The sequence below is a fragment of the Mytilus trossulus genome, chromosome 6 (assembly GCF_036588685.1).
Source record: "Mytilus trossulus isolate FHL-02 chromosome 6, PNRI_Mtr1.1.1.hap1, whole genome shotgun sequence".
NCBI lineage: Eukaryota > Metazoa > Mollusca > Bivalvia > Mytilida > Mytilidae > Mytilus > Mytilus trossulus.
This window is the reverse complement of record NC_086378.1, coordinates 43,018,281-43,032,786: the sequence shown is the minus strand read 5'-3', so window position 1 is coordinate 43,032,786 and position 14,506 is coordinate 43,018,281. Positions and strand designations below refer to the sequence as shown.

The following is a 14,506-nucleotide window of genomic DNA, read 5'->3' as shown; positions in this document are numbered from 1 at the left end:
TGATACAGGATCAAAGGATGTATAAGTCTGAATATACTTACTTTATAGTAAAATAAGAAAAGATTATGTGCCTTTATAAATATGATTGTTAATCTATAGACAAAATAATAAAATTGAGAATGGAAATGGGGAATGTGTCAAAGAGACAACATCCCGACCATAGAAAAAACAACAGCAGAAGGTCTCCAACAGGTCTTCAATGTAGCGAGAAATTCCTGCAACCAGAGGTGTTCTTCAGATGGCCCATAAACAAATATATACTAGTTCAGTGATAATGAACGCCATACTAATTTCCAAATTGAACACAAAAAACTAAAATTAAAATAATACAAGACTAACAAAGGCCAGAGGCTCCTGACTTGGGACAGGCTCAAAAATGTGGCAGGGTTAAACATGTTTATGAGATCTCAACCCTCCCCCTATACCTCTAGCCAATGTAGAAAAGTAAATGCATAACAATATGCACATTAAAAATTCAGTTTAACCCTTTCCTCCATTGAATTTTTTTTTTGCATACTTGATTCGCATATGATTTTTTTAATAAAATGCTGAACATATGCTTTAAAGTATTAAAGCATTGTGAAAAACAAGTATTTCATCAAATAAATTTAAGTTGGATATACCTATGATATTCCTTTTCATATTGGATACAAATTTTATTAAGTCAACTGCAGACACTTTGTAGTCAAAGTGTTTCAACTGAGGTACTGCACAGGCGTCAAAAGGCGTCATTATGGAGTAAGGGGGGTGGCGTCAAAAGGCGTCATTATGGAGGAAAGGGTTAAGAGAAGTCCAGTCTGATGTCAGAAGATAAAACCAAAGAAATTAACAAAACGACAATAATACATAAATAACAACAGACTACTAGCAGTTAACTGACATGCCAGCTCCAGACTTCAATAAAACTGACTGAATGATTATGATTTCATCATATGAATATCAGGCACAATCCTTCCTGTTAGAGGTTTAGTATCATACCATCATAACATATATGAGAAGAACATAACCAGTGTCATGCCAACAACTGTTTTTTGAATAAATGTGTTTAGTTTCAATGCAAAGACCCTATAAGTTAATCAATATTAATGCCAAAATATGCAATCGTTAATGACCTGACAACAGTATCGTAACTATATCCCTTATTAATAAGTCTATTTAAAGCTTCTGTTAGTTTCTGAGGTGAATACTGACCTTTTTGTGCTGAGATTAATAAATTTGATATCAGTAAGTGCTTTGTAGTGTACTGACAGTGGAATTTAAAATGTAAACAATGAAAAAACATTATAGTGAGAAATATAATTAGCTACAATAGATTAGTAATAGATGAGACATTATAGTAAATTAGTTTTTAATATATGGGATAACTTGAGTTAAAAAGAAAGTATTCTGGTCCATATGCACAATTTACTTAGAGAGTGGTTGTAGTAAACTTTGACAATTTCACAAAAACAATCTGTTGTCATTTTTATGTACCAAGTGTCATTCAACATTTTACAGGAACATATTGCATTTTCTTTGCAAAAGTACTGGTAAGAATACTTTGAAATTTATCCGAAAAGTGTCTTTTGTCTTCCTATTGAGGCAAAGGTTGTAAACATCACAAATTTACATATTGTGATACAACTTGAAACAATGCTATCTTGTACACTCTCAAATAGTAGCTGTAGACATATGTCAAAAGCCATTTAAAAATTGATCGAAAATTAAAAAAATTCTCACAAAAATTCAATGCATCCCATGTATTTACATCTATATCCTATAGATAAGGAAACTGTGGTATGAGTGCCAATGAGATAACTCTCCATCCAAGTCACAATTATAAAAGTAAACCATTATAGGTCAAGGTACAGTCTTCAACACAGAGCCTAGGCTTACATCGAACAGCAAGCTATAGAGGGTCCCAAAAATTACTAGTGTAAAACCATTCAAACTGGAAAACCAACAAAAACATCATCCCTTCTTCCCCATTATCCTAGTTAACTTCTTTCAATTTTGAAATAGCAACAGGGAGAAATAATGTTTTTGTTTTCAAAATGATAATTTTGCCCCTTAAATTGTGCAATATTGACACAACGATTACCTCATTTACCAAATATTGAACAAAGAAAAATATCAATACAGAAAAAGATCAACAGCTTTATAGTATAGTGACAAGAACATAGCTATAGATTCTGCCAGTGAAAAAAATAGCCATGATATCATACTTTATAAATACAAGTTCATAAAGATCACAATATATACACATCTGTAAAAGTATCAGTCAAATGATATCAGTTAACAATCATGCAAATATAAAGATTTAATTAGAATATTTACAACATAGCTGAATTAGTGTAGTGCTGTGTCAGGTAAATTGATATTATTTTCATTGAATGTACATATAAGGGCCAGGGTCTCCTCCCAAAGTTGTCATGTGAATAATTCCCATTTTACAACCAAAACTACAAAAAGTATTAGAAATTCCATTCTGAAGTTCAAAGGTCAAGGTCAAATACAATTTTATATACATGCCAGCAGCCAGCCAGCCACACAACTTCAAGGAGTTAACTATCATTTCATTTATTTCAAAAGGCTTACTGAAAAGATGGTTCAGAACAAGTTTTTTTCAGTGAAGAATGTCAGTCTAATTTAGCTACACCTTCACTGACCTTTGACCCATTAAATGAAAAGACACCATTCACCCAAATGTGTTGAAGACTGGATTGATTGCATACATTATATGACATACTGAGTATAAAAATGTCAACAGTAATATTAGTAACTACCATTAAATAGTTTAATGCAGACCCTAACACCAAAATTAGCAGATTCAATTCAGGTTTTAAGCACACAGATGGAAAGACAAACAGCTGCATACATTGAAATCTGCCTATATTCTATGTAGAAAAATTTAGTCCAAAACCTCCAACATTACCATTCTAACAATGAATGAATATTTTTTTCACAATACAGAAAATAACTTATAAGACAGATTTCATTGTATATGTGCAGACAATAACATGCTAAACATACGTTTGGATCATTCCCGCTTACTCTTTTAAAGTCTCTAAAAGGTACAAATTGTACAATATCTCGCTGAGCTGGCTGACCATTTGGGCCTTTCAGAACACCATCATCACCATCAAGAAAGTTCATGTCAGCAAAGTCAGCGTTACCCACTCCAACAATAATCAGTGACATGGGAAGACCAGAACAATACACAATAGCTTGACGGGTGGCATCCATATCTGTGATCACTCCATCTGTCAGTAGCAGTAGAGCAAAGTAGGCCTGAAATAAAGTCAGGAATGACAGTGAATTTATCATATATCTGATCTACATTGTTTTACAAATCATTAGCTTTAATAGCACTGCAAAACACATATCAATGACCAATATTATTCATAATCATACAAAAGGTATTGGACAATAGTAATTATATAATCATGATAATGTTCAATTTCAAATAAGAATCTTTAAAATAACTGAAGTTCACAAAGCATCCCTTTTATATAAAGTATAGATTCCAACCCTGAACAGTTGGGGCAAAAAAGGCCACAATATTCGCGCTTGACACAGGTCTGAATTTGGATTGTAATTAAATACATGTATTTGACACATAATAGGTTTCTGACACAGAATAATTGTTGTCCAAAAACTCAGAATTGGTTATATGACTTGAATTTATATTCAATTTTTTGCTTTTGTACAATACACTTTGATGTTGCCTCTAAAAAAATTATTTGAAGCAATTTTCATATTTTATTTCTGAAATCTGAAATGAGAAAAAAATAGTCCCCCAAGCCAATTTTTTTTCACCTCCCCCTTTTCCCCAAAAAGAATATTTCCCTCAAAATATGGTCATAATCTCAATTAAAATTTCAAATAAAGTTTTCAACCATAATTATCCATTTAAATACATCATAAAAGTCTTAAAATAGAAAATGAAATACATAATCATGACTAAAATTATATAAATCAATAGTAACTTAGAAAAATAAATTGAAAGCTACTGATCTCAATACAATACAATGTTTATGTATACATAATAGACAACTTTCGAGTTTGATGCATTTCTATCAAAAACTCTGGTTTTAGTGAACATCATTTGTGCATTTAGGGGCGTCGTCACATCCAATCCAATGTTGAGCAAGTGGTTGGAAAACTATAATTCTATATTATACAAATTAGTCGGCAAATTGAATTCTCAAAATTGACAATCGGCACTGCTGTCGTTAGGGAATTGTCAGTAAGTACCTACAGAACAACAATTATTTCTAGTTTATCCTACACAATGATGATCACTAAGACGCTTGGTGAACGTTAATAGTGCAGGGATACAGGCGACCCCCTTTATCTGGAAATGACGTTATAAAGGCGCATATAATTGACGAGTTTTTTTTCCGGAGACGGATGAACTCGAAAGTGGTCTATTGACAAGTAGTGTAAGGGAGGTAAATCCAAATATACACATCATTTTACTTGAAATGAATTTGTAATACCTCCCTTACACTGCTTTAGAATTGTCCTAAATGTCAAACAACCAAGAAACTCTTGCTTTTCCCCCTTTTTTGCCCCTAATTCCTAAACAGATTGAGCCATAACCACCTAGAGTCAATCCTAACCATCCCTTTGTGGTATGGAAACTTGTGGTATAATTTCAGAGAGATTCATACTTAAACACAAGTAATTGTCTGAAAACTAGAAAGATGACTATTTTTAGTCTCTTGTTGGCCTCTAATTCCTTAACTGTTAGGACTATAACCCCCAAAATCGATCCAAACCTTTCTTTTGTGGTTATAAACCCTTTGTTTAAATATCATAAATTTCTATTTACTATTACTAAAGATATTGTCCGGAAAACAACTGTCTTTGGAGGTCGCACAGGATGACGACAACGACGTGATAACACAATTTTTTTTGGGGTCATATAAAAACTTGGAAGCTTCTGGATGTCACTGTCAAGGAAAGTTGGGATTAGAACAAATCTCTTGTAAAAACTTGATTACTGTTCCCTGGACAATGAAAAAAGGCCAAGTTCAATAACTGGATAAGGACAATAACATTAACAATTAATAAGAGTAATAAAGCAACCTTCAACAAGCATCTTATCTATAAAGTCTATCCTTACATGAGCCCCTTTTGTGGCTTCCTCTTTTTGCGCTGCTTCAGCAAACCTGGCAACATGATATATTATTGGTGAAACATTTGTTGGTCCATAAAGACGAATCTGTTGTATGCAATTGGTATAAGCATCTAAAATTCCCTGTATTCCTGAAAAGAAAAAATATACAAATACATTAACTCTCGGTTCCCTTTCTCAACCAAAGTATAATCAAAATATAAAATTAAATAGTAAATCTACATAACAGGAGTACAATGTGAAATGACATGCTCAGTTTCATTAAATATCTTAAGGCAAATCAAGAAAAAAACATCTTTCATACAAGTGCAAGGGTTGTTCAATATTGTAGCATCTGGTGATAAAATTAAACTTTTTTGCAACTCATTAAAAATGCTGAAAAATAGGTCTTCTTGTAAAGTGCATTTACACATGAATTTCTACAAAACTATAAAATGCTGAATTTACACATATACGGTACACATCAGAAAAGTCACCTCCTTATAATATTTTTCCAAATAAATTTACATTTACATCTAAAAATTCATAAACCATGGGTCATGAAAATTCTCTTATCCAATAATTTTATGGTTGATTTGTTTATTGTTGCCTTTCCATCAGATCTGCTACTGTGAAAGTACTTTTATTCGTGGGTATCAATTTTCGTGGTTTGAACAATGTTTACATGTTCGTGGGTTTCTAAATTCGTGGATTTTAGTTTTATATAAAAAAAAAAATTAAAATTAAAGCCTTTAGAATCGAAGGTAACATATAAGTCTGGATTGAAGGAAATTGCAAAGTAAACATGACCTGTGTAAATCGTAGGGATAACACTAATTAACCCATGATAAAGTGATTACGTGATTAAAGACCATCAAAGATGTTAATTAGGTCATAAATATGTCACCTAAAGAAAACAGTTATATAAACAAATGCTATAAAAGTATTTTGAAATGTCAAATAATTCTTATCAAAATCAAGCCAAGCATGAAATTATTATTTCCCATATGTACGAGAACTATGAAGATATAAAATAAACACTTTATCATACTAACATTTCAATACCGGAAAGCTGACTTTCATCGATCAAAAATATTTTTTATGAGAATTAAAGGATCAAAAGTTGTACAGTTTATGTTATTAAAGATTAAATGGGTATAATCCTGCATGCGGTTGTAGTTCTGTCATTGCTATTAAAGTATTCTCAGTTTTGGCGTTATTCAATATATTAGTTACTCTAGATCATATCAGTAGTCAAACCTACCGATAGGGATCTTTCCATGTCTTGATTTGGACAATGGTGGTTTTATTTCCTTGGACAATTAAATTCGTGGATAGTCATCCACGAAAACCATGAAAATTGGTACCCCATGAATAAAAGTACTTTCACAGTATATAACCAGATGCTTCGCAGGGCGTAGCTTTATACGACCGCAGAGGTTGAACCCTGAACGGTTGGGGCAAGTATGGACACAACCTTCAAGCTGGATTCAGCTCTAAATTTGGATTGTGATTAAATAGTTGACACAGCATAGGTTTCTGACACAGAATGAATGTGTTCTAATGAACTTAAAATTTTTGTTTTCTCTTAGAGCAATTCACTATGCTGTTGAATATTAATCCTCTCAAAAAAATGTTTGAAGAAATTTTCTTTTTATTTATGAAATTTCAAATGAGAAAAATTGAACCCAATTAATTTTTTGGCCCCTAATTCCTAAACTGTTGAAACCAAAACTCCCAAAATCAATCCCAACCTTTCTTTTGTGGTCATAAACCTTGTGTCAAAATTTCATAGATTTCTATTAACTTAAACTAAAGTTATAGTGCGAAAACCAAGAAAATGCTTATTTGGGCCCTTTTCGGCCCCTAATTCCTAAAATGTTGGGACCAAAACTCCCAAAATCAATACCAACCTTCCTTTTATGGTCATAAACCTTGTGTTAAAATTTCATAGATTTCTATTCACTTTTACTAAAGTTAGAGTGCGAAAACTAAAAGTATTCGGACGCCGCCGCCGACGACAACGACGACGACGCAGACGACGACGACACAGACGACGACGACATAGACGACAACGTGATAGCAATATACGACGAAAAATTTTTCAAAATTTGCGGTTGTATAAAAAGCAGTGTATCATTTAAGGTGGTATCCAACACCTTCACTAAGATTAATTTGGCTCGTTTAATTTTCATATAGTATTTACTTTGACCCTTGACCAAAATATAAAAATTTCAAAAAATTTGAACCATCAATTTTATCAGAAAAATTATACTGGTCATATAGCAGTTTGACAAACACTTATTTTGATCATTAAGAAGCTTAATATTGCCTTAACAACACAACATAATTATAACGTTTAGCTGATTCAACAGAGTTATTTCCCTGTAGTGTTAGGTACCACCTTAATATTTAATGTTTATTTGTCAATTTTTGTTTTCTATAGTTGTACCTGCACAATATGGATTAGTAGCATTAAAATTCAATGCAAATTCCATGGAAACCTTCATTTCCGGAGGAATCTGTGCTCCAAATCCTAAAGCTGGAAACATTTTGTCCCTAAAATATAACAAATCCAAGTTTAGAAAATTTGGTGCATTAATTCAATAAATTATACTTTTAAGGTCAAGTTACAGTAAATGGGCTATGTCACAGATTTCAGTAAACAGACATACAACTCTGGCTTGATGAACTTCAACTGAAAATCGAAAAAATAATGTATTTATCTCAATTATCATTTGAAATATTACTGATTGAATTCTTATAAATGGGTGACCATTTGTATAGAAAGCACATAAAATCGGCGAAAACCCTTCTAAAATTTGTCTTAAAATCGCCAAATCTCTAATTCTACTCCATAGATTTTTCTTAAAAAACTATATGTTATTGATACATAAATTTCCGTTATAACGATGCAAAATAAAGATAGGGTCACCGACTTCGTTCTTACGGTATACATCATTCAAAGTTGTGTTCTATGTGAAAAAATCCAAAAAACGTCGAAATAATCATAACGTTATCGCGTTGCAGGCTGAAAAATGTTGATTTTTAGACGTTTTTCACTACCAACAAGGTAACAAATTGATTATTAGACAAAAAACGAAGTCGGTGACCCTATGATTATTTTATATCATTAAAACAGAAATTTATGTGTCAACAATATATAGTTTTTTAAGAAAAATCTATGGAGCAGAATTAGAGATTTGGCGATTTTAAGACAAATTTTAGAAGGTTTTTCGCCGATTTTATGTGCTTTCTATACAAATATTCACCCGTATAAAAAGAAATCAATTTGCAATTTTTCAGATAATGAAATAGAGATAAATGTATTATTTTTTCGACTTGCAGTTGTAGTTCAATGAGCCGAGGTTGTATGCAAATTTTTAGCAAAATCCGTGACGTAGTCCATTTACTGTTCCTTGACCTTAAAATTAAAAAATGATGGCATTTTGCAAGAATATGATTGATTTTTTAAAAGTTTTCTTAGAGATGAATGATAAAAATTTCATATATTTTGATAAACCTTGTTCTAAAAAGCAATAATCCTCAGGACCTTAATTAAACAGCAACAGTAGTACACATGATGAAATGTGTTGCCTGCTTATATATATTTTTATGATAAAATTAAGTAATAATAATAATGAGGAGGGGGTATGGGTCAGAGGGGTCCTGATACCAAAATCCCGGGCTAAAAAACACCAAATCCTAAAGGGTCCTGAATTAAAATAAATGTAATTGTAAATCTCGACATCCCAAAATTAAAAAAATTAAAGAATTCCCGGATCCTAAAAGTGTCAATCCTGAAATCCTGAGGTTAAAAACACCTAATCCCAGAGTACCCATAAATGTCCTATCCCCCCTCCATAATGAGGTCAAAATTCGATTAAACCCTAAGAAATGAGACTTGAAATACAACTTTATTTCTGTACAACTGCATACCAAATATTAATATCATTGACTAAATATAAGTGGTCAAGTCACAAACTTTAATATGTAACCTATGCAAAACTTTCAATATCTATAGACCATGAGAGTTGGGACCAAATAACTTCATAATAATGAGATGTGACAATCATAATAGGTGTCTTCCCGATTGTCCCACTTTTTGAAATTACAGGTAAAAAGGTAGTAAAATTTTGTCGGACAATCGGGCAGAGTTGTGTGGGACAATTGGGAAGTTTATTTGTGGGACAATCAGGAATTGTTTTGATTGTGGTTAATCTGTTTTTATAAACTGCACTAGGAAATTATAGGTAACTAATCATTTTTCTTGTAAAATAAGAAAATAAATTGATATTTACGTAATTTTATTTCTTCATTAAAGAATAATAGTGGGTTTCAATCAAGCATTTTAAAACACAATGACAAAATAAGCACAGATATATTGTAGAAGGTACAACAATAAAGCACATATAAAAGATCATAATACATAAGTATAATCTAAAACTTTGAACAGGTAATAATTAATTCTTGTTATTTTAACAAAACAAACATCAAGTCTATTGTTTCTTCAGAACATTTCACACCACTAAATAATGTGGGACAATCAGAACTTTTCATGTGGGACAATCAGAACTCTAAAATTTAAAAAAGTGGGACAATCGGGAATAAACCTCATAATACAACTACATAACTGACCTAATCACAAAAGTATACATTCTTTGAGGCAAGACAATAGAAGGCTGAAAAACATACATGTCATAGTATAGTACAGAGATATAGTACATACGTGTGATAGTATAATACAGAGGTATAGTACATACGTGTCATAATCTTGACATACTGCCCCCACAGCTTGTATGGCTTGTTGATATTCATTAGGTTGATATGGATTGATGTAATGTAAAGAATTAGCTGTTTTGGGATCACCATTAGAAGCTGTAAAATCTACTCCTACCTGAAAAATCAATGCACTTTCTGCTTATTATGTTTATACCAAAGACCGTCAAGTACAATGGGGCATTCAGATAATTTTGTTTTGTCATTTTTCTACTTTTCTGTTATAATATGTAGAGACCACAACATCTGGGTTACCGCAAGGTGGTAGTTTAATTGAGTCGACATGTTTCGGCGCTAATGCAGCGTCATCAGGACAATATTACAGAGTTTATATGTTCATAAAGTGTATATATGCGGTTGTATTAATTATGACGTAAAAGAATAAAAGTGAAAGTGAAAATGTAAATAGTGTTCATAATGTAGCAAGAAAAGTTAAGTTTCTAGTGGTAATATTGTAGAAATGATGGAAGTGGCTGATAAAATGTCAGTTCATTTCCAAATTGGACAACACCCCATTGGCCATCCCGTACCAATTTTCTGTTATAGTTCAAGACAATAGAAAAGGTAATAACTCTTTAGGACTCCTCCTTTGGTTTGGGTCATATGATGGGCTCATATCAGTATTGATGTAGCTGTTCATTCTTGCTTCATACAGTTTGCACAGTACTATTATATTTTTGGAGAAAACCAAGGCAACAACTGAAAATTCAGTAAAAAACAAGAATATGTCCAAGGTACACAGATGTCCCAATCGCACTATCATTTTCCATGTTCAATGGACCGTGAAATAGGGTAAAAAAAATAATTTGACATTAAAAATAGAAAGATCATTCCATAGGAAACATGTGTACTAAGTTTCAAGTTGATTGGACTTCAACTTCATCAAAAACTACTAGACCAAAAACTTTAACCGGAAACTTTCATTTTCTATGTTCAGTGGACCGTGAAATTGGGTCGAAAGTCTAATTTGGCATTAAAATTAGAAAGATCATATCATAAGCAACAAGTGTACTAAGTTTCAAGTTGATTGGACTTCAGATTCATCAAAAACTACCTTGACCAAAAATTTAAACCTGAAGCGGGACAGACGGATGCACATACCAGGAAACATAATGCCCCTCTACTATCTTAGGTGTGGGCAGCTGGGTGTGGGGCATACAAATCTTCTAGAGTCATTTGGTAACTTTTGTGGTAATGGAGAGTTCATTGATCTTGAATTTTTGATCAGTTCCAATGCATTTTACCCTTATTCTCTATTATTAGTCATGGTAGTTGTTTTGGTTGATTGGCTTTTTCCTATAGGTAGCTGGTTGTTATGTTTATACCATGCTTTAAACCAGATGCTGAACCCTGAACAGTTGGGGCAAGTATGGACACAACATTCAAGCTTGATACAGCTCTGAATTTGGATTGTGATTAAATAGTTGACACAGCATAGGTTTCTGACACAGAATGAATGTGGTCTAATGAACTTAAATAAACAGCTGCGCCATGAGCGCATGATACGCCCGACGTCTTGTGTGGAAGTTTTATGCAATAATCATAAATAGTTTCTGAGAAAGTTTTAAGCATATATTGTTTTTGAGACACGGCTGGACATGTGAAACCCCCAACCCTGTTTTTTTTTTTTTACAAAAAACTAAATATAACTAAAATAAAATTTTGAATCAAAACCAAAAAGTATACAGATCTTTAGATTAATATAACTAAGAAGTGTGTAAAGTTTTAAGCAATAATCATAAATTATTTTTGAGATACGGCACAACATGTAAAAAAACCTCCCCTGTTTAGCAAAATACTCAATAACTCCAAAATAAAGTTTTGAAACATCACCCAAAAGTATACAGATCTTTAGATTAATATAACAAAAAAGTAGTGTGTAAAGTTTTTAGCAATAATCAATAATTGTTTTTGAGATATGGCACAACATGTAACCCCCCCCCTTTTTTTTACACAAAATACTCAATAACTGAAAAATAAAATTTTGAATCACCAAAAAGTATACAGATCTGTAGATTAATATAAAAAAGACATGTGTAAAGTTTTAAGCAATAATCGTAAATCGTTTTTGAGATATGGTGCGACATGTAAAAAAAAACCTCCCCCTTTTTTACAAAATACTCAATAACTCAAAAATTTTATTTTGAATCATCATCAAAAAGTATACAGATATTAAGATTAATACAACTAAGAAGTATTTTAAGTTTTAAGCCATAATCAAGAATGGTTTTTGAGATACGGTGCGACATGTGAAAAAAACACACCCCTGTTTTAGTTACAAAGTGCAGTAACTCAAAAAGTTTTAATCTTATTTTCACAAAAAAGTATACAGATCAATTGACCATCATAAGAAACAACTATATTAAGTTTCATGAGTGCGACATGTTTACGCTGGACAGACGGACACCGGACATTTGTATACCATAATACGTCCTGTCGGGCGTATAAACATTGTTTTTGCTTTTAAGCTTTTTATATTTATCCCCTAATTATAAAATATTTGAAGAAATTTTATTTTTAAATTTCTGAAATGTGAAATGATAAAAATTGAACCACCCCACCCCACCCCCCAACCCCTCTTTTTTTTCACCTTCCCCTTTCAGTTATTCCAAAAATAATCTCAATTAAAATTTCTAATGGATTTTGCTTCTCATTTAAATACATCATAAAATACTAAAATATAAAATGACATACAGTCATGGTTTAAAATTAATCTTAATTTATAGTAACTTCTAAAAATATATGTACAGCTTATCATCTCAAAACAATCATCATTTCTTAATACATAATTTTCAAGCAGTGTAAGGGAGGTAATCAAACATATATATAACAGTAGTCTTTAAATGGAATTGGATTACCTACCTTACACTGCTTTTAAATTGTCTAAATTGTCCTTTAACCAGAAAAAAAAATACTAAAATATAAAATGACATACAGTCATGGTTTAAAATTAATCTTAATTTATAGTAACTTCTAAAAATATATGTACAGCTTATCATCTCAAAACAATCATCATTTCTTAATACATAATTTCAAGCAGTGTAAGGGAGGTAATCAAACATATATATAACAGTAGTCTTTAAATGGAATTGGATTACCTACCTTACACTGCTTTTAAATTGTCTAAATTGTCCTTTCACCAGAAAAAAAACTTTTTTTCCCCCTTCTATGTCCCTAATTGCTTAATGATTTGAACCATACCCCCCCCCCCCCCTAAACCCCTGTAGTATGGAAACTTGTGGTATAATTTCAGAGAGATTTATACACTTAAACACAAGTTATTGACTGGAAACTACAAACTTGCTTATTTGAGCCCCTTTTTTGGCTCCTTATTCCTAAACCTTTAGGACTATAACCCCCAAAATTAATCCCAACCTTCCTATGCGGTTGTTTAAAAATCTATCATTAAATTTTGTCCTGTGTTTTTTTTTTTTATATTAATGCAATCAATGCTAGTTGTTAAGAAGAAAAATACACTTAATTCAAATAAGATTATCATATACAATACTGATATGTTTTATCAATAGTAAATACTGTTATACTTACTGTAAAATTAACCTGCATTCCTCCATATATAAATTCTAAGAAAGATGGATTTCTCTCCAGCTGGAAAAAGTAGTTAAAAGTGTGTATCTAGATATGCAGAATTAGGAAAAAAAATTGTCAGTTAACAGCAGACTGTATTTGTTTAATTGTTGCCAATGTGTTATTTATTGGACTACAAGTAACATTACAACAAAAACATGATAATTATTCAATAATTTGTAAATAATTCTTTATTCAACATTTCCTTTCATTGAAAACAGACAAGTTTTAATTACTGAACCTACTTTGAAAAGAAAATTCTGATCAGGCTCAGTGAATACACCTCAATACCCCCTACTCTTTTGTTTCTATTAAAATAATTTGTTTCTTTTTAATTTCTGCTTTGTTTTACTGTTATGAAATATTTAATAATACATACAGTATATAAAATACATAATAGATATTTATACCTTAAATGAAGTTAGATGAACTGTTCCAGAGTTTTCATAACTTCTTTTCTTCTCTTTCTTTTTCGGGTTGATGCAAGGAAATGACACCTACAATGATAAGAAAATATTATAGTATTTCAAAAACTCCTATTAGATTTAGGCATTGTCTGACTTTGTCTAACACAATTTCATCCTTATTTTGATGATAATGACATATTACTAAAAGAGACTTATCACCAATATTGTAACTTGAAAGGAATAACATGACAGATGCCAGTAGTTGAGTAGGAATCGCTAATCTTTTTGGTACACTAGATTTTTGGTAGGATATGGTTACTCATTCCATACTTTTCTGTATAAAAATTGTGTGGACTGTTCATATTGAAAGGTATACTAAGACATCAATAAAATTACTTTTCTGTGATGCCATGATTATCAGAAAATATTACTATTATAATGATGCTATGATGATAAAAGAAAACTTTTCTGACATTACAAACCATTTAATAATTTTGTCAAAAGACAAGGAGGATTTTCCAAGCAAAATGTTCTTTTCATTGATCAGTACTTTGCTGAACATTCAGTTCTACAAATTTGAGGAATAGCAAGAAATTTCTCATTTGCTATCATTTTTTTTTCTTAATTCATGTGT

The 14,506-nt window shown here is 31.6% G+C and overlaps 1 protein-coding gene across 6 annotated transcripts in view; it reads right to left on the bottom strand.

Moving 5' to 3' along the window:
• LOC134721385 (copine-3-like) overlaps positions 1 to 14,506 on the bottom strand; it is a 62,302-nt gene that overhangs the window by 7,506 nt on the left and 40,290 nt on the right. For 5 of the 6 annotated variants that reach the window (XM_063584346.1, XM_063584347.1, XM_063584351.1 and 2 more), the window contains exons 9-14: positions 13,876 to 13,962; positions 13,427 to 13,486; positions 9,865 to 9,998; positions 7,554 to 7,660; positions 5,111 to 5,253; positions 3,013 to 3,270 (exon numbers count right to left, since the gene is read on the bottom strand). In XM_063584346.1, coding sequence (XP_063440416.1) covers positions 3,013 to 3,270; positions 5,111 to 5,253; positions 7,554 to 7,660; positions 9,865 to 9,998; positions 13,427 to 13,486; positions 13,876 to 13,962 — 789 coding nt within the window. The remainder of the gene's footprint in view (positions 1 to 3,012; positions 3,271 to 5,110; positions 5,254 to 7,553; positions 7,661 to 9,864; positions 9,999 to 13,426; positions 13,487 to 13,875; positions 13,963 to 14,506) is intronic. The other variant, XM_063584352.1, reaches the window with a different exon arrangement.